Source organism: Ipomoea nil, unplaced genomic scaffold (assembly GCF_001879475.1).
Source record: "Ipomoea nil cultivar Tokyo-kokei standard unplaced genomic scaffold, Asagao_1.1 scaffold2283, whole genome shotgun sequence".
NCBI classification, from domain to species: Eukaryota; Viridiplantae; Streptophyta; class Magnoliopsida; order Solanales; family Convolvulaceae; genus Ipomoea; species Ipomoea nil.
The window spans coordinates 2,984,259-3,005,074 of NW_017618711.1; the positions used below are offsets into that span (position 1 = coordinate 2,984,259).

General features: G+C 37.9%; 1 protein-coding gene across 2 annotated transcripts; it reads right to left on the reverse strand.

Annotated features, from left to right (window-relative positions):
* Positions 1 to 1,186: 1,186 nt before the first annotated feature.
* On the reverse strand, positions 1,187 to 6,567 carry LOC109151333 (ribosomal RNA processing protein 36 homolog). Of its 2 annotated transcripts, XM_019299304.1 has the most exons (11): positions 6,302 to 6,567; positions 5,583 to 5,668; positions 4,087 to 4,227; positions 3,870 to 4,003; positions 3,706 to 3,772; positions 3,113 to 3,165; positions 2,376 to 2,430; positions 2,200 to 2,274; positions 1,790 to 1,907; positions 1,659 to 1,705; positions 1,187 to 1,569 (listed from the first exon to the last, which is right to left on the reverse strand). In XM_019299304.1, the coding sequence occupies exons 3-11, from the start codon at positions 4,174 to 4,176 to the stop codon at positions 1,474 to 1,476; spliced, it is 735 nt and encodes a 244-aa protein (XP_019154849.1). In that variant the 5' UTR covers positions 4,177 to 4,227; positions 5,583 to 5,668; positions 6,302 to 6,567; the 3' UTR covers positions 1,187 to 1,473. The 2 variants fall into 2 exon arrangements, with proteins under 2 accessions (XP_019154849.1, XP_019154848.1); XM_019299303.1 differs by lacking the exon at positions 5,583 to 5,668.
* Between the last annotated feature and the right edge of the window lie 14,249 nt (positions 6,568 to 20,816).

The following is a 20,816-nucleotide window of genomic DNA, read 5'->3' on the forward strand; positions in this document are numbered from 1 at the left end:
TTTATGTTTAATCGTAGCCGTTGATTTATTAGTTTCAATGGCTACGATTGTCCATAGTTTTTTACGTGAGAAGTGATTCTTGTGTGAGCATGATGACCCTAGCTATATGTGTGTGCGTGTGTGTGTTAAGTGACACTGTATGGATATGATATATATAAACGGATGTAATATATTAAATTTTCAAATGGATCTAGGCTAAAAATTAAACCTCCAACTTGTATAAGGTAAACCCGCATTTAACACGAATTTTTATCTATTTCCACCTTTTCGAATTAGGTTCCACACTGCTCGGCTATTATTGTCAAAGCGATCGGCCGGTCCCCACTCGGGTTGGCGTCCCCCCCCCCCCGCCCCCCCCCCCCCCGTGAGGTTGGAAAATATGCTTAACATTTTATTTTGTTGTTTTTAAAGGAAAATTTTATAATTAACAATTGAAATCATGATTCATGAATAAACATAAATTTTTTTTTTAAGAATTACAAGAATAAAAAGAAAATAATAATAAATATATTACAAAAATAAAAATTAATAACATATTATATATATTTTCCACGTAGGTGCTTATGTAGAGCTACCTAAAAATGCCAGCAATTGCACCATTTTGTTAAGTTTGATTATTAATTTAGAAAAAAAAAATTGAGTTTAATCCCTTCAAAAAAAAAAAAAAAATTGAGTTTAATGAGCTAACTTTTGTTTTCGTAAAGTTTGATGATCCCCTGTTCATTTAGAGAAACACAATCAATAATCAGCTACAGCAGCATTTCATTTGAACACCTTAGCTTGTTGTTAGTATTAACACTTTAAAGAGTTTTTGTTGTGGTCAAAATTTGGATAAGCATTTCATCTTAGTTGCATTGCTAAATCAATTGGCATGCATACTTGGTAATTATCTTTGTAATGGTAAATAAAGGTTTTATTTTTAGATGAACTTGATTATCAATTTTGGAACTTTTGTTACTTTCTAAGAGTGACTCTCATTTGAGTCTCCCAGATCCTTATCCATAAGATAGTCAAATTAAGATGAAAATATAATATTTATACTATCGCGACCCGTCTCACAAACAAGGATTTGTGAGACTGTCTCATATTTAAACTTTTAAAGAGTGGCATGTTAATTGATTGTTGATATCAGTTTATGTTCTAACTTCATTTGTATATATGATTCTCAAATGATGCATGTATGTTTATTGTCAGACTGCAATATTACGTTGTTCAACAAAAAAAAATAAAAATAACAGAGGATTTTGTGATCACACAAGGAATCTATGCACAAAAATGAAAACATTCGCAGTGAACATAAATCATCAAGCCTTCTAATCCTATCACTCATAAAACCAAAATCAATCATGTTGAATGGCATTATCTAACACTTCAACCCTTGGCAAATGGAAGTGGCCATTAATTTCAGCTTAAACCACCCCATAAAAGGACACCATTAATTTGGAAAGCAAACTAGCAATGTCGATGTTTTTCTTATTCTTCAGAACGGCGGTATGGCAAGTACCTGTGATCCTTGGAAGCATTTTTCCGTCTCTTTTTCTCAATAAATGCCTCAAGCTTTCCAGACTCCTGGTAAACCAAAAACAAGGTTAGTTTCTTCAATTCAATACCATATAGCTGATCAGTGTACACTGGTAATTCAAAAAGGGTGCAGATACCTTGAGTTCCTTGTATTTCTCAATAATTTTACGCTGCCGTACTTCAGCTGCAAGCAAGAAATACCATCAACATAGCTCTTTTTTCGAAATGGATGGGTAAGTAAAGGAACATTGTGTGTCAGAGAACATACATTTTTTAAGATAATAAGGTTGTTTCCCTTGTTTTGCAGCCTCTCTCTGTTTTTTCTTGTGCTCAGATAGAATCACTTTCTCTGTATTCTTTGTCGAAGCAGATTTCAACTGCTTATCCTGGCAGGTAAAAAGTCGAGGAGAGAAAGATGAGACATAAATAAGAGTGTACCAAGAAAACATTATACTCCGTAATTTTTTTTTTGTTACACCAGGATGAACTGTAGAAGGCACCTTTAAGCATGTACCATACTCAGACTAATCCCCGATCACACCGGGCCGGCCCAATTAAGGGACAAAGTGCTGGCCAGATTGGTTTTTCCATACAAGAGGAGATTTGAACTCCCGACCTCTCTCAGAGGATGAGTATAATTGACAAAACTAAAATGCAACTATCTGAGTTAGCACTTACAATCCAAGCTATGCGATTCTTTAGTTCATCGATGACCTGTGGGTCCTTGGTTCTTGTCATCTGTTTCTTTAGATCCTATAAATGACAAAAAATTATAAACAGAAGAAAATCATTTCAACCAACCATGAAATTCCAAGTGAATCAAGTATGAATTGAGGCTGTAGAGCAAAACCAACCTGTTTTTCAGCTGGAAGATCTTTTTCATAAAGAAATTTATATCTCTTCTTGAATCTGAAACATGTAGCGCAAGAGTTTTACAATAACATAAAATTTCATCCTGAAACTAATAAAATATTTTATTTAAAGATGCAACAGCTAGCATATTCAGAGGAATACCATCATGACCTATTACACCTAATTATAGGAAATATTAAAAATATATATATTAGTAATCCCACTAACAGGTGCCACATGCAACATATAAACAGGTGTGTCAATGAAGCAGAAGAGAAGCAAGCTCAACCAAATCTCCACTTAGCCACCCAGGCTGTATTGAAGCAGGCAATAAAATCGGTTGTCAAGAAGCAGCCCAATATAAACACATTTTATTCATTAAACATAAGAAGACCTTTATGTTAGAGAAATAACATTGCACTTAAATAAATGCCTGTGCTATATATCCATCTCATTTTCCCCCAATTTGGCAGTGCTACTCATTTTCCCCCAATAAATAAAATTTTTATCTATTTGACTCATTATTTACTAATAACAACCATTTAGATGCTTTGGAGAACAGGTCTTAAATTTTGAATGAAGCAGGGCAGAGGTGTATAAAATTTGCACCTAAATGAAATATAAACACCTATGGGAACATAAAACAGATAAACAAATACTGGAATACCTAACTTTGGGGAATTAAATACAAATTGTTATTCAAAATAAAAGGCGCAAAACAGTGTATTACAAAGCTTACCCTTCCTCATCAAGCGTGCCACACAATGTCTCAAATCGAGGGTCACGTACAATCTGAATAGGAAATTTTTATCAAGGTGAAACTATTTTCAAGATATACACATGATTAATAGTTCAGACAGCTAGTAGCACAATAAACATTTCGTTGCATTTACTTAAATTATCTGTTTTTCATTTCTCCAGTTTTTTCTATTCTCCATTCTCTACTTTCTATTTTCCAAATGTACAACATAAATGTATTTTTTGTATTCCTTTCTCTAGTTTTTCATCACTCCTATCTCTAGTTTCGCTTTTCCAAATGTACAAAGTAAACGTAGTTTCTATATTCCTTTCTCCAATTTTCAATCTCTCCAGTTAGTAAACGCACCCAAAGTTTTTGAAATTGCAAAATTAATTCCCTTCAACAAATAAGAACCATATCAAATCACTGTCACAGCATGTCAGAATGCATTTCAAAAGGCATGGAAAAAAAGGTTCCGCACGTAAAATCTAAGCAAATAATTGTTATATTATGATCAACTTCATTTAATTGTTAGTATGGATCATAAGTCTTGTCCAAATAATACCTAAAAAATGCAAAGAATAAAGACTAACCCTTTTTGGCACTTGAACAACTTCTCTAAATCTGCTAACTGGCTTCTTACTACTTATCTCCATTGGCCTTGACAAATTTCAGAATTAACAAATTTATCAAAAATAACATTCCAAAACCAACAAATCCAATGAATGGAGAGACAGTGCTTATGTGCATGTGTAACCTGTTTTTGTTAGATCGGCCACCCTTGGTCTCTGCTGTAGGCTTCCTATATAGTACCTCTGACCCATCTGAGCGGGCCTTCTGCAGCTCCTCAAATGTAACTTCTGCAAGCTCTCTCTCTATCTCTTCCTCTACCTGCTCATACATTCAAGGCACATTTTTGTTAAATGTACATACACAAACAAAAGGAGTTTTACAATTACAGTCTAGATTCTTACATCTTCTGAGGAAGAGTCATGCTCATCACTGTCCTCAAATTTAATTTTGCTTGAAGTCGCAACAACCTCCGGCTCCATTGCTTTCTTCATTCTATTACCCGAGATAATTTTTCAGGAATTAACCAGTTTTGTACAGTAGTACTGAAACAGCATTCACAACAGAGTTAGGTTTTGCATCTGGAAGAATGAATGACTCAACAAGTAGGGATCGCTTAATACAGTCAATTTCAAATTGAATTAACTGAAACCAAATTACCAATTTTTCAATTTTCTCAAACCATTAAATAAGCCAAATTTTCTACCTTTAACTTTAACCGAACTGGTATCTTTCATACAACATATCCATAAATCTAATTTATTAATTCATATAAACATCATCCATCAATCCATACAAGCATTCATAAATCTAATTCCTTACAAAAATCACCAATACAACATCAGCTTATATCCATACAAAAAGTCGACCCAAATACTATCCATACATTAATATAGTGCAACTCATAAGATTTGTAGATAACTACATGAGGCTTATGTGCCCCTTTCCTTGAATATATATCACAAAATATTGCAGAACTTATTTTTAAAAAAAAAATTAAAAAAAAAAAAACACACACACACACAACATTGAGACAGAATAAGATTCAGGCTTTTAGTATTATTATTATTACATGGTAAAAATTGAAATCAACGCCCCAGTGGTCCCTGGATGCAGAAATTTTGTTGAACAGGGTCAAAAAGTAAAGAACATCTTTAAAAATCAAAACCGTTCAAATAAAAGGCAGTTCTATTAAAAAACACATTAATCAATTAAATTGGAAAAAAAAATCATCAATTAATCTATTGATGTCAGAGATGACAGAACAACATTTAATCATTCTCAAGGATCCATTTCACTAGTTTTAGTAGAAGAATAAAAGGAATTGGACACAATCAGTAGAAAGCTTATAAGAACAGATTTTTCACTAAAAACAGCTTAAGATTTTCCTTAAAGAACAGCTTATGGAATTGAGGACTATCAGCTGAAAAAATGAACATAATTAAGGCACAGAAATCTTAGAGAACATATTTTTCAACTTACCATAATTCCCTAAATAAAGAACTAAAATTAGAATACTGAAAATTGAACTAAAGTTACCAAAAAATACAAAATTTGTAAATTCTAACCCACTGATTTCTAGAGATTGAAGCTCTAATGAGGACAAAGTGCAAAACTCCACCATCGATCAGAAATCTTGAACTGTCAAATATTAATAATTTTCCTATTCTATTTCTTTCTTGTCTCTTTTTTTCTTTCGTGAATCCAAAAAAAAAAAAAAAAACAAAAACAAAAAAAAAAACAAAAAGAACCAAAAAAAAAAAAAAACACACACACACATTTCATTTAACACTCTATGATGTTATTTATCAATGAAAGATTCAAGTAGAACTACATAGAAACATATCAAAATAGAATAAATACACAATCCACTACACTGTAATGCTGTATTCTACTTAACATTCTTAGGAAAACCCTAAATTCTGCTTCAGAAACACCATTGCCCCAAATCCCCCAATAACCTTCCAAGTTCTAAACATCTATAACCTATAAATTTAAAAATAAAATGCATAATAATTAAAATTCTAACCCAAAGGAAAAAAGCAAGTATACAATTTGCATCTGTATGACTGAAAAACAGTTGCATGTGTGTAAAAGGCACTTTAGTTTATCTATGAATCTATGAATACATAAATCTAGAGGTGAGCAAACAGTCGGTGGGTTACCTAACCAACCGAAAAACCAATTGAAAATTTTAATTAAGAATAACAAATAATTCCACAATTAATAATTAAAAACTCTAATGAGCAATACTACATAATTCCAAATTCAAAATAAATAAGTAGACAAAATGTTTTAAACCCAGTGTCCAGTACATTAATATGTTTTCAATTGAAACTTACAATGATGATAGAAACATTGTCCAGTACCCAGGATTAGAAACAATGTAGAGCTGTCATGAATTTAAACTTACAATGATGATAGTTTTAACAATGATAAAAACTAAAGAAAATGGGGCAAAATCAGTAGTAGCAGGCTAGCAGCAGTCAGCAGAAGCAGAAATAGTAGTAAAGTCAAAAAATTAAAGTAAAGACAAATAATTAAACTAAACATGAATAGAGTCAGAAACTTCATTGTCAAAGACAAATAATTAAACTAACCAAATACTTAAAATTTTACCTTGACTCCTTGAGGACGAATGGACGAGGAAACCGAGGATATGGCGAGTTGCAGTCGCTGAGACCCGTACGGTCGCCGCGGAGTCGCTGACTGGGTCCGACCGTTTGGTGGCAGAGGGCGTGAGGGAGTGATCGGAGTATGCCGAGGGCGGAATCCGGCGGTAGAGTGGAGAAGCAGAGCGTCGAAGACGGAGAGACGGGAGAGTGGAGAAGCTGAGAAACGGAGAAGGGTAGGGCTATTCTCTATTGAGTTCTATTGGGCTATTGCATATTTGGATTGGGCTTAATATTGCTCCGTATTTGTTATGGGCTATTGACACGATTCCAAAACTGTTCATAATTATGAATATATAGTTCAAAAATTATAAATAAATAGTTCTATAATTATGAACATATAGTTTTATAATTATAAATATAGAGATTTAATAATTGTGAATATAAAGTTCAAAAATTATGAATATATAGCTTTATAATTATGAAGATATACTTCAATAATTATAAACATACAGTTCTGTAATTATGAATATAGAGTTCAATAATTATGAATATATAACTTTATAATTATGAATATATAGTTTTATAATTATGAACATATAGTTCAGTAATTATGAACATAGGATGGACACGATTTCATAGTATAACGATTGGACAAACAAGCAGCAGCACTATTGTTTTGGGATATATATATATATACTAGCATTTTGTACGCGCGATGCGCGAAAACTTATGCCCAATATTAAAATATTTGTAAGTAGCAAAATTTAAAAAATTAGTTAAAATTATGTTTTGCAATTTCTTAAAGTGATGATACTTTTGAATTATCATATATTTGAATAATATAGTGATCAAAACAAAATATATATATGACAAGATAATGGTGCTGGCACCCGACCCGGATCATAAGCAGCGCTGACCCGACACCACATGGAATGGTGCTGGCACCCGATCCGGATCATAAGCAACATCTGACCCGACACCACATGGAAACCCAACGGGCAAAACTCCAACGGGCAGAATTCCAAGGGCTGTCACCTTTACTGCCATTGAAGCCACCATTGATGTCACCATTGATGAGAGAGAATTAAAGGCTTAGCTCCCCATTTATGCTTCATGTTGTTACCGTTAGCAGCTTTTGTATAAGTAGGGGCTCCCCTCAGCTTGGAGGGGGACGTTCAATACTCTGGACAAAGACATTGTATTTTCTATACTGAGACAAAAGCAATACAACTATTGTTACTCTCTTATAGTGTTATTATAATATTATTATTACCGGTAACATTATTACCGTCATTGGTGCTTTCATTGAGAGCCTGAGTCCAATACTCAAGCAGGCTACGACACACACAACTCATTCCTCTTTCAACAGCAAGCTTGAAAGTATGGTATCCCGCAGCTCCCATGGTTCCCACAACGTGAACAATGGCAATGCCTCAGGGGACCTCCGAGAACAGCTCAACAACGGGAGGCCCGGGGACCTTCGAGACCAACTCAACAATGGAGGAGTGAACCCAGTCGTGAACCTCCAGGCGACCATTCAACAAGCAGTGACGGCGGCGCTAAACCAAGTGGCGGTGGGACTGCAAGGCCAAGTGCCCCCGCCGCGGCCCCAGGAAATAGGGGTGGAGACCCAAAGAAGTGGACCGGCCAGACGACAACCACGCCCTTCCCAATCTGCACCAGAACGATTGGGACAGAGGGCGCCCGTGCGGCAAAGATTAGGATCACGGGTCGAGGGATCCTCTACCAGAGGTCCTCGCCAACACGAAAACAGAGAAGCCGAGAGATCACCCACAGAGGAGGCGGGCGAGTCTCGGGAGCCGACCCCACGCCAACACGTTGATGAGTCGGCCTTACGTCGACTCTTGGAGGAGCGACGCGTCGAAGAGCCAGCTCGGCGTCGGCACTCGGCGGGGAAGCGACGCGTTGATGAGCGGGGTCCACACCGACACTTGGAGGAGCGGCAGCCGGCCCCGCGCCGGCACCCTGATGAGTCGGCCCTGATCGAGAGGCTGCAGAGAAGAATCGAGGAGTTAGCAAGAAGGGTGGAGGCAAGGGAGCAGTCGCCGGAACCCGAGGTACGGATGGCAGCACCATTCTCCCCAAGCATTATGGACGTACCTTTGCCGAGGGACTTTAGGTTGCCCGCCATCAAGGAGTACATGGGGGTCACTGACCCACGTATCCACATGACGAGGTACAAGGCTGCTATGGTAATGATCGGGGCAGGGGACGCCATCATGTGCCGAGCGTTCTTGTCCACCCTGGATGGAGCGGCCCAAGACTGGTTCAACACCATCCCGGATGGGTCGATTCAAAACTTTTGGGAGTTGTCCAAGAGCTTCCTGACATATTTCTCCGGTAGCATACAACGTAAGAAACCCTTCTCTCACCTCTGTGTAGTGAAGCAAGATAGAGGCGAGAGCCTCAAAAACTTCCTGATAAAATGGAAAAAGGAAGTTAATAATGTCTACGACTTCGACTCCAAGGCGGCGATCACGATATTTATCCATGCCTTAAGATCAGGGTATTTCCACAAGCAGCTGAACGCCCACCACCCCCGCTCTTACGAAGATCTGATAAGGACGGCTAGCCGCTATGCCGAAGCAGAGGACGTCGACAGGAAGAAGAAAGACGAAGAGGATGGTAGGAAAGGTGGGAAGCCTGGGAAAGCGGGTCCGCCAAGCCAGGCACCACTCTCGAACCACCCGACCGCAGGGAAAGGCCGAGACCACAAACGACCTCGCCTGGTCCCCTTGCATAATTTAACTCCTCTTACCCATCCCGTCAGTGTCATTCTAAAGCAAGCTGAGGAGATGGGAATGGTAGAATTCCCCGAGGAGTGCATGAAGGTCTCCCCGAAGGCGGACCAAACAAAGTACTGCAGGTTTCATAGGCAAACCGTCCACGATACGGATGAGTGTCACGTTTTGAAGAGACAAATAGAAGAACTCATCAAGCAGGGCTACTTCCGACATTTCATCAAGCGATCCAAGCAGCAGCAACAGCCGCAACACAATCCACCAAAAAATGTCTGGAGGAATGAGGATGGCACAGAGTCGTCCACCTCGAACGCCAAAAAAAGAGAGAACACGACCAAATATCTGAGCAGAATGATAGCGAGAAAGAAATCGAGGTGGCGCCCAAACGACAAAAGAAGCACATCATACACTTTATCTATGGTGGACCCGCAGGGGGTGACACGCCAGCGGAAAGAAAGAAGTGGAGCCGGCAGCTATACGTGGAAGAAGTGGTGAGTCTTCCTAGAGAAGAGAAACAGAGACAGGAGGCCATCACCTTCTCTAATGATGACCTCCCAGAGGACCCGTTACCCCATCATGACGCCCTGGTGATTGAGATGGACGTCAACAATGTCATTGTCCGCCGCATCTTAGTCGACACGGGAAGCTCAGTCAATGTGATGTATTACGATGCCTTCACCAAGTTAGGGATACCTATGAACCAGCTCAAAGAAGTACGTACCCCACTCTCTGGATTTACGGGTGATTCAGTGGAGACGGAGGGGTTAGTGGTCTTACCAGTGGAGATAGGCACGAGCCCAAACATTCGCAAACTTGACGTGGAATTCATCGTGGTAAGACTCACTTGTGTGCACAACATCATTTTGGGGAGACCGGCACTGGAGGACCTCAAGGCCATACTGTCGGTGGAACACTTGTGTATGAAGTTCCCTACTCCGAGTGGGATAGGAGTCGTCATAGGACACCAGTGAGCAGCACGCAGTTGTTACGTAAAAGCATGCAAAAAGATTGGCGAAAATGACCTACGAGTCCATAGCATCTGCAAGGATGATCGATCGGGTATGAAACTCAGAACATTTAATTAGATATTATAACTAATACTTTGCAGTCGAGGTCCGCCCAAACCTGTAAACAATATTTTGTAATCATGGGCTGCCCAAGTTACTTTGCTGAAATAAAAGGTTCTCAACACCACATTCGATCAACCAAAAGCCGGCCGACGCCGCATTGTAAAAAAAAAAAAAAAAAAAAGACCAAGGCCGAGGCGCACGCCTCGGCCCAGCGCGGGCAGAGGCGATGCCTCGGCCCAAGGCACGACTGAGGCGGCGCCTCAAGCTGAGCCGCAAAAAGGCCTGAGGCGCGCGCCTCGGCCAGCGCCCACGGCTGAGGCGACGCATCGGCCAAACTCGGCTAAGGCTACGCCTCAGCCGAAAAAAAAAAAAAAAAAAAAAAAAAAAAAAAAAACAAACAAACCAAGGCCGAGGCGCACGACTCGGCCCAAGGCACGACTGAGGCGGCGCCTCAAGCCGAGCCGCAATAAGGCCTGAGGCGCGCGCCTCGGTTACTGGCCGAGGCACGCGTCTCGGCCAGCGCCCACGGCTGAGGCGACGCCTCGGCCAAACCCGGCTAAGGCGACGCCTCAGCCGAAGAAAAAAAAAAAAAAAAAAAAAAACCGCCAGGTGCAGGCCTCGGCCTGGCCAAGGCGCAGCACCTCGGCCACCGGCTGAGGCGCACGCCTCGGCCTGGCCGAGGCGCAGCACCTCGGCCTAGGGCCTGAGGCGCATGCCTCGGCCTAGGGCATGAGGCGCACGCCTTGGCCAGGCCGAGGCGCAGCACCTCAGGCGGCGCAGCACCTCGGCCTAGGGCCTGAGGCGCACGCCTCGGTCAGGCTGAGGCCCGCGTCTCTGCCACTGGCCAAGGCGGCGCCTCAGCCTGTCCGTAAAAAAAGAAGAAAAAAAAAAAAAGGCCGGAGCTCGCCTCGACCATGACCGGCCGAGGCGCACGCCTCGGCCACGATCGGTCGAGGCGTCAAGGCGCACGTCTCGGCTACGATCGGGGCGCACCCTCGGCCACGGTTGGTCGAGGCGACGCCTCAACCGCATCGACCAAGGCGACGCCTCGGCCACGATCGACCGAGGCGCACGCCTCGGCCACGATCGACCGAGGCGCACGCCTCGGCCACGAACGATTGGCCGGGGTGCACGCCTCGGCCACGATCGGTCGAGGCAACGCCTCGGCCGTGATCGACGGAGGCACGCACCTCGACCAGCCTAAGCCGCAGCCCGTCTCGGCCAGCATAAAAAAAAAATCATGTGTGATTTGGAAAATAAGATCACATACTCGGGATCAACCGGGATTCTGCACTATATCAAGTAAATTCAGTCTTACTCCCTAGTCAACTCAAACACATCCGTGGACTCAGGAGTAGGTGGGACTGGTGACAGGATAATGGTGCTGGCACCCGACCCGAATCATAAGCAGCTCTGACCCGACACCACATGGAATGGTGCTGGCACCCAACCCGGATCATAAGCAACATCTGACCCGACACCACATGGAAACCCAACGGGCAAAACTCCAACGGGCAGAATTCCAAGGGCTATCACCTTTACTGCCATTGAAGCCACCATTGATGTCACCATTGATGAGAGAGAATTAAAGGCTTAGCTCCCCATTTATGCTTCATGTTGTTACCGTTAGCAGCTTTTGTATAAGTAGGGGCTCCCCTCAGCTTGGAGGGGGACGTTCAATACTCTGGACAAAGACATTGTATTTTCTATACTGAGACAAAAGCAATACAACTATTGTTACTCTCTTATAGTGTTATTATAATATTATTATTACCGGTAACATTATTACCGTCAATATATATATATATATATATATATATATATATATATATATATATATATATATATATATATATATATATATATATTTATTTATTTATATAATAATAATTTACAAATAATACTAAGCTAAGACTCACATATATGATATATTGATATGGATACACAAATAATATATGTATATATATATATATATATATATATATATATATATATATATATATATATATATATATATATATATATATATATATAAAATTTAACATTCATATAAATATTTAATTAAAATATAATTTATAATTAAATTAATTGTTATATGATAATTTTAATAAAATGATAATTAAAAATAGGAAAAAGATATGATAGATGTAGGTGTATGGTAAGATTGGTAGATATATTAAAAATTAACGGTGTTATAACGGTGTAATGGGTGATTTTGTCCAATGCAAATGAATGTACAACAATTAAAGCAAAATGTATATATTTATTAGCATATAAAGAAGGAACAAAAATCAAGGACATAACTTGTATTGACACTTATTATGTTTTTAGATATATATATATATATATATATATATATATTGTTTAGGATAAGTTTAGGCGTCATTTTTTTTAACTATATATGTCTATTATCATATTTTTCTTATCAATTCTCTACTAGTGTTTAATATATATTACTTGTAACTCATAGTTTGAATTTTAAAACAAATTCAAGTTTTGTGTATACCATGTCAGTATTAGCGTTAATCGAACATGATTTAAGTTTTGATCCTGGGAAATCCCTCCCCAATATGAGCGTGATGATGTGTCAAAGGAAAATATACACTCCGCATTGCAGATGCCGTTACCATGATTTGGCTAAAAGCCCTTACAACAATTTGAAATGTGGGAATTGACAATTGTTACATCGTGAACCGAGTTCTATTTTACATTGTGAATCTTGGTACAAAAATCATGTGTCGACATATGTAGACACAGGAAATTTGAAGTCGATAAATGGGCTGGTTCATATGTTTGGGACTTCGTTGGATGAAATTGGACCGATTATTGATTTATTTGGATTAATTAAATTGGCCCAATTTCCCGAATTAAATATAAATTGAAGACTACTAATGGACTCGGATTATAAGGACGATATGTATTTGGCCAGCAAGAAGATATTCAATTTAATTATTGAATTTAAATATGTGACAAGATATTCATATATTTAGATTAGTTAGTTATTTAATTTGAATATGTGATAAGATATTCATATATTTAAATTAATTAATTATTTAATTTGAATATGTGATAAGGTTATGAACCTGAATACAATGGTGGCTAGATACATTGTGGATAAATGTTCATATTATCTTAAAATGTTAATTGATAATATAAGGATAATATTGAAGAGTTTGGGTTCTAGTGAAAGTCTTCCATATTCTCCCCTATAAATAGAGCTCTTCATTCATTCCAAAAAATCACACTTGAAGAGAAGCTCTGGATTGAAGATCAAATCAAGCTCTGGATTGAAGATCAAACCAAGCTAAAGGATTGAAGATCAAATTCCAAGAAATCAAGCCAAGCTAAAGGAAGATCAAATCAAGCATCTAAGAAATCAAGTCAAGCTAGAGTGGATTGAAGATCAAATATTTCAACCATTCAAGCTAAGCTAAAGTGGACTAAAGATCAAGCCAATTAAAGACCGGAGGCCCTTCAACGAAGATTAAGCAACAAAGCCCTTCATTGAAGAACAAGCGGCATTCCGGAGGCCCTTCAGCCAAAATTTTCAAATCAAGTAAACCAAGTGAAGAATCAGAGGACTTCTTGATAGAGATCTTGTACCCGCGCAATTTGAAATTTGAATATATATACCTGTACAACTTTTCTTGTTTACGGATTTTTCTTCAATTGATGTCTTGAACACTCCACCATTGAATAAAATTTAGAAATATTCAAAATTCTGGCAATCCAGTTAACAAAAATCTAGAGTTAACCTATTAAAAATGTTAATTGCTCTTTTTTTCTTAGTTCAGTAATTTGCTCTTTTTTCCCGGTCAATGGCTTATTTTGGGTTATTTGAATTTGATGGCTTAATTGTTGTTCCACAAATAGTTCAGTGGCTTATTTGTACTTTATCCCTTTATTTTATCTTGTAACATTTTATTTCATGATTCTCCTAATGCTTTGGGAATTAAGGTGTGATTGGTAGACTTCCCATGTGAGTGGGAAAATGCAGTATGATTAAACCATGATTGGTAGACTTCCTATATAAGTGAGAGAATGCAGTATGACTACAAAAATCCCGAACTAATTATATGTATATATGTAAGGCTTTCAAATGTTTATATATATATATATATATATATATATATATATATATATATATATATATATATATATATATATATATATAGTTAATATCTCCAATGGTCCTCCGAGTATTGGGGTATTACCAGTTGTGGTCCAACGACCAGTATACGTCCGACTAGTTTTAAAAATAACAATCCATGGTCCTTCATTAGCTTTTATGTCAAAAGGGCGTTAAATGGGAGGGCAAAGGTGTCATTTAATCCAAATCAGCACACTTTTCGTAAAACAAGGCTTTATCATCAACATCGTCGTTGTCGTCGTCGCTGGTTTCACCAAAATGCATCGGCTTGGTGTCGCCAAGGAGCACGGCCTGGTAGAGAGCAGCATGTAAGTGTCGCTCACCATCTTCCTGTTGCTTCCCAACTTTTCCTGGTGGGATTAACCGACGCCTTCGTGGAGGGTTCGCGATATGGATTCCTTGGTCTCACTGATTAGCCACTTGGGTAGTGCGCAAGGAAACATCCCTCGATTTATTATTATGTTGGTTGTTAGACGCCTCTTACCTGACCACCACCCTCTCAACTGGCTTGGAAAGAACTTCGAGAGAAACTAGAAGGAGATGGTTGAGCAATACCTTGGGGTTGACTCGTGGAGTGAAGTTTCTAGTGATTGAAGTGATTTATGCATATTTCTAGTGATTGAAGGAGATGGTTGAGCAATACCTTTGAGGTGTAGTATCATTGACATATTGTTTCGGTTTTGAACTCCTTTCCCGTTGAGGAGAAAGTTCACATTAGGGGGTGTTATGAGACATGATGATGTCTCTATATTATCTAAATGAGCAACAAGTAGTCTTATTTCAGCTTCTGGAGAAGATTTCGTGTTTTCCAATATGTGAAAGTCATACACCAATGTACCATATCCAGGCTTCATGTCTAGAAAGGCAAGTATGTGACCCATCATCATTTGTGGAAAGAATCATGACATGATTGTTGAGATCATGGATGAAGAACCAGTACATGCACTTTCAAAATATGTTGTGCTGCAGAAGTTGCTAGATATCTCATTTGCAAGACAGTGAAGCTCATTGGAATCTATGTCCAATAACTACCTATTACTGCAAGCATTTTTGGTAGAAACCATTAGAACCAAAACAGATGTTAGCGCATATGGCTTATTTATGTGAAAACACACTTGTTTCAATAGTAAAGGCAAATATGGAGCTTTACTTAGAACCTCATGGCTTGCAATATCATCATCTATACCCTTGGATATATATATATTTCTCTGATACCATGAATTATTGCTCTGATACCACACAACGCACGCACCACGCACGGACGATGCACAGACAATACATGCACACTACAAATAATATTTTGAAAGATAGTACACCATAATATTTTAATTTTAGAGAGTTGGTATAGCCTCCCGTTCTAGGAGAGCAGTGTATGGATGTTATTTTTATTTTTTTTAAATTGTCCGTTCTAGGAGAGCAGTGTATGGATTTTATTTTTATTTTTTTTAAAATTGTTGAAAGATAGAATTCATAATCTTTACTAGTTTTAAAATATCATTGAGGCACAAAATTGTCTTAAATTGTCTTTGTCTTAGCCCCACACTAGGGTTTGAACTTGAAACCTTTTATTTGAGAGGTCACAATTATACTGCTCGACCATAAAGCCTTTGGCATAATACATCATATCTTAATTCTACTAAATATTATATTTTAATTTCAGAGACTTGATATAGCCTCCATTCGGGGGGGGGGGGGGGGGGGGGGGCGGGGGAGCAGTGCATGCATTTTATTTTTAGTTTTTAAATTGTTGCAAGATATAGTTAATAATCTTTACTAGTTAAAAATATTTTAATTTTAGGTGGCTGAGGATCTCTCTTTTGCCTCCTGCAAACAATGAGAATATAGAAATTGTCTCTGCTACTCCCTCCTTTATAAGTTTTAGATTTTTCTTTCTAAATTTTTTTAAACTAAACTATTACATAATGATGAAAGACAAGGGAAACAGTGTTATGACAAAGAGGAAAAAAAAAAAAAAAACCTTTGAAGAACCAAATTATCTCACATTCAAATTGTATTCAAAGGTAATGGACACAAAGTCTGTTTAAATAGAAAACTAAGAAAACTGAAGAGTTGAATATATTAAAAACATGCATGGGAACTATAAAATAAACATAATGAGAATTAATAACATTTAAAGTTAATTCAAATTTTCCATAAAAAGTAGCCACCAAAGTACATGTCTCTTAGACTTTATGCATGTGACCATTTCTCTATTATTTTCTTAATTCTCCGTATCATTCTCCCTTGGTTGCGAAAGACTCGTCCCAAGTCATCAAAATACAATGTTACCTCATTGGTGTAATATATAAAAATATAGTCATGTTGAGTACCTTCAAATTTTTATTTTTATTTTTTCACTTAATGGAAAACATAATTAATTGTTTTTTTCGTACCTTAAAATAACCATATCTCATAAGATTCAGTATGTGAGATACTCTTGCAGGAGCACACTTCTTTCTTAAAAAGATCATAACCTCCCTGCTAATTGTAAAAACTTGTTTGCAATGAAATGCCCGGGTCCTATATTTACAGCCAGTAGATGTTATCTTGTCTTTAATTTCCCTTTGTATCATGAAATTTTTTGCAAAAGCTTCAATCTTCAAATCTCTAGAATTCTCTCGATACCAGTAACCATTAGCAGACATGGGTTGTTTTGGGTACACAGTAGGACCAATGACCTCCCACCTTACAATGTCTTCATAACTTTTATCAACCTCCATTGTATACATTTTTGGTAGAGTTTCAATTTCCCGGCCAAGGTGCCACGACTTTGGAATTGATGTTATAGAAGTTTCCATCATTAATGGTAAGCTTACACACTTTACCGAACTTGAGGCTCTGATATCAACTAATGAAGGACAATGGAAACGATGTCAACAAGTGAGAAAGAGAGAAAAAAACTCTAAAGAACCAATTAACTCACAAGCTTTCAAATTGTATTCAAAGGTAAAACTCATGAATACAAAGTCTTTTTAAATAGAAAACTAAGAAAACTGAAAGAGTTGCAAATATTAAAAACATGCATGGAACTATAAAATAAACATAATGAAAATTAATAACATTTAAAGCTTATTCAAATTTTCCATAAAAAGTAGCCACCAAACTCCATATCTCTTAGACTTAATATGCATGTGACCATTTCTCTATTATTTCCTCAATTCTTGTTCCGCATTACATAAGCACTATTAATTATTATATTTTGATTTTCATGAGGTTGGAGAGCAATCCAATGCCACTGCTTCTGAGCCACCATCAATAGGAGTATGTAAGTATTATACTCCTTTTATTTTATTTTATTTGTCTAATTTATTATAAAATGGTCAAACAAACTTTTTCTCAAAAACTTATTTTCTTTAATATTTTTCATAATTTTTTATGCTTCTTTTTTATATTTAATATTTTCAATATAATTTCTAGATACATGTTTTGTTAACATAATTAATAATATTAAGGTTTCACAAAAACACATAATAATATTAAGAGTTATTTCATTTCCAATTAGTAATTGTATCAATTTAATTTTAGGATCCTATGCTAGATCCCAGAAGGGTTCAACATTTTTTGTGGTTCTTACATGGGTTATCACACTTAATCTGGTTGTGTATTTGGTTGTAGAGATCAAGATAATAAAGGAGAGTGATAACCCTTGTGTTTTGGTCAATTTATTTTATCTTGTGACATTTTATTTTGTGATTCTCCGAATGCTTTGGGGATTAAACCGTGATTGGTAGATTTCTCATGTAAGTGAGAGAATGCAGTATAATTAAATCGTGATTGATAGACTTCTCTTATGAGTGGAGAATGGAGTATGATTACAAAAATCTCGAACTGATTATATGTATGTAAGGCTTTCAAATGTTAGGTTTTTATTTAGGTTTTTATTTCATAAATTAAAAAAAAAAAACTTTATGAAATATATATATATATATATATATATATATATATATATATATAAACTGATTATAGATATAAAGTTTTTTTTATGAAACAAAAACCTAACATTTGAAAGCCTTACATACATATAATTAGTTCGAGATTTCCGTATCACACAACGAACGCACCACACACAAACGATGCACGCACACCACAAATATTGTTTTGAAATATAGTACACCATATCTTAATTCCACTAAATATTATGTTTTATTCTGAAATAAAGAGTATATTTTAATATCAGAGAGGTGATATAGCCTCCCATGATAGGGAGAGCACTGTATGTATTTTATTTTTATTTTTTAAATTGTTGGAAGATACAATTCATAATCTTTACTAGTTAAAAATATTTTGATTTTAGGTGGCTGGGATCTCTCTAGTGCCTCCAGAGTTGAGGCATCACCACTAGCAAACAATGAGAATATAGAAATTGTCTCTGCTACTTCCTCTTTTGTAAGTTTTAGTTTTTTATTTTCTTTTTTTTTTTTTTTGTTTTAAAAACTTTTAAACTAAACTATTACATAAGCACTATTAATTGTTATATTTTGATTTTCAAGAGGTTGGAGTGCAATCTAATGACACTATTTTTGAGCCACCATCAGTAGAATATGTAAGTATTATAGTCCTTTTACTTTAAAGAAGGACAAAAAATTATATCTCTAGCCTCTCTAGGGTTCTCCTCTCTCCTTAAAGAATTTCTATGGTTTCTTGGTTTTCTTGGCTTCATCGTTTTGGTAGCTTTCTTGCCAGTTTTCCTACGTACGTATGTACATGTACTGTTGTTTTTCTTGGTTCTGCATGGCGTCGTCTGCTGGTGAGTCGGCGGTGGTAGAGCTTGTGCATAAGTATGTCGACATCACTTCGGATGAAGAAGATATTGGTTTGGCGCTGGTAGGAGTTGAAGCAAGCGCCGCTGTGGGAGTAATTTGGGTCTCCTGGATCTTTGTTGGCAAGTTTCTCGCATAAAAACTGGTTAAGTTAGAGTTTATGCAGCAAGTTATAGCTTCAGTTTTGCATCCGGTTAGGGGTGTGAAAATATTTGAGATTGAACCGAACATGTTCATGTACGTATTCTTCCATAAGACTGACATGCAGCGAGTTCTGGATGAGAGTCCCTGGTCTTTTAAAAACAATACTCTAGTTTTCAGGTAGATTGGTGTTGGGAGCTGCCAGGTCAGGTGGTTCTAGATACAATTGACATCTGGGTACAGTTATACAATTTACCAATTGGTTATACATCAGATGTAATTCATGAGCAGATTGGAAAATTCATCTAAACCTTCGTAAAGTGTGATGAATGGGAAGTTGGGGGGTCATGACGTGCGTTTTACTATATATGTGTCTCTATCCCTATTGCCAAACCGATCAAGCTGCGTATGAAACTGATCAAGCGTGATAAGTCTTGGTCCTAGGTTTCTTTCAAATACGAACAGGTCCATATGTTTTGCTTCTTTTGTAGTTTGCTAGGAAACTCTCACAAGTTCTACTTAAAGGCTCGTGATGCAGTGATCTTTGTAGACAAGTATCCGTTTGGGGCCTAGCTTGCGTGCCGGTCTGAATCGTGGGCCAAGGGTTGTGGGGAAGTGGTGGCTTGTTTTCGATTGGAGTTGTGCCACGAGAGGATGTCTTGGATGATCAAAATGGTAAAGGGAAGACGCTGGCTACTAGGTCGGCGGTGGGAGATTCGGGGGTGGGGGTCGCGTCTAAGCGATGTCATACGTCAGTAGAGGAGGTTGGTGAAGGTGGCAATGACGTGGGCGGTGGTGACGAAGCTATGACTTATGTTTCAAAAAACTTGTTCTTGGCAGGTTATAGTTCCTAGACCCGCCCATCACCATGAGTACCTTGAGTTGAACTGTCGTGGCTTAGGCAATCCATGTACAGTTCGTGGAGTGGTGGACTTTGTGTAAAGTAAGAAGCCGGATTTTGTCTTTTTTATGGAAACCATAGTGGGGAGAAAACATGCAAAGCGGTTGCGGATTAAGATTAGTTTTGAAGGGATATTCTATGTTGATAGGGTAGGGTTGAGTGGTGGTTTAACATTGTTTCGGAGGAGGAATAACACAACCTGTTTGTTAAGTTTCTCCAAAAGTCATGTAGATGTTGTGGTAAATCTTGTTGGATATCCCCATTAAAGGATGACTTATTTCTATGGCTATCTGGAACGTAGCAGGCATGGGGACTCGTGGGAATTACTCAGGAACCTCAGTCATCGTTCCACGCTACCATGGGTGGTTGTAGGGGACTTTAACGATCTTATGTACTAGTACGAGAAGGGGGGCCTAACCCACACCCTGTGGGCCTCTTTCGTGGTTTTGGAAAAGCTTTGGATGATTGTGGTATGTTTCAAGTCCCAACTGAAGGCTATCCCTTCACTTGAGAAAGAGGCAGAGGTATTAAAGCCTGGGTGGAGGAGAGATTGGATAGAGTGGTAGCTAATGGAGAGTGGTGTGGGATTCTAAAGACTGTCAGGGTCCTAAACGTTGTTACAAGGACATTTGATCACTCGGCTCCTTTTCTAGATATCCCTGGGTTAAGAAGTAGGGGTGGTAGTGGCAATCGTGGTTTTCGTTTTGAGATGGCTTGGTTGTTAGATGAAGGGTG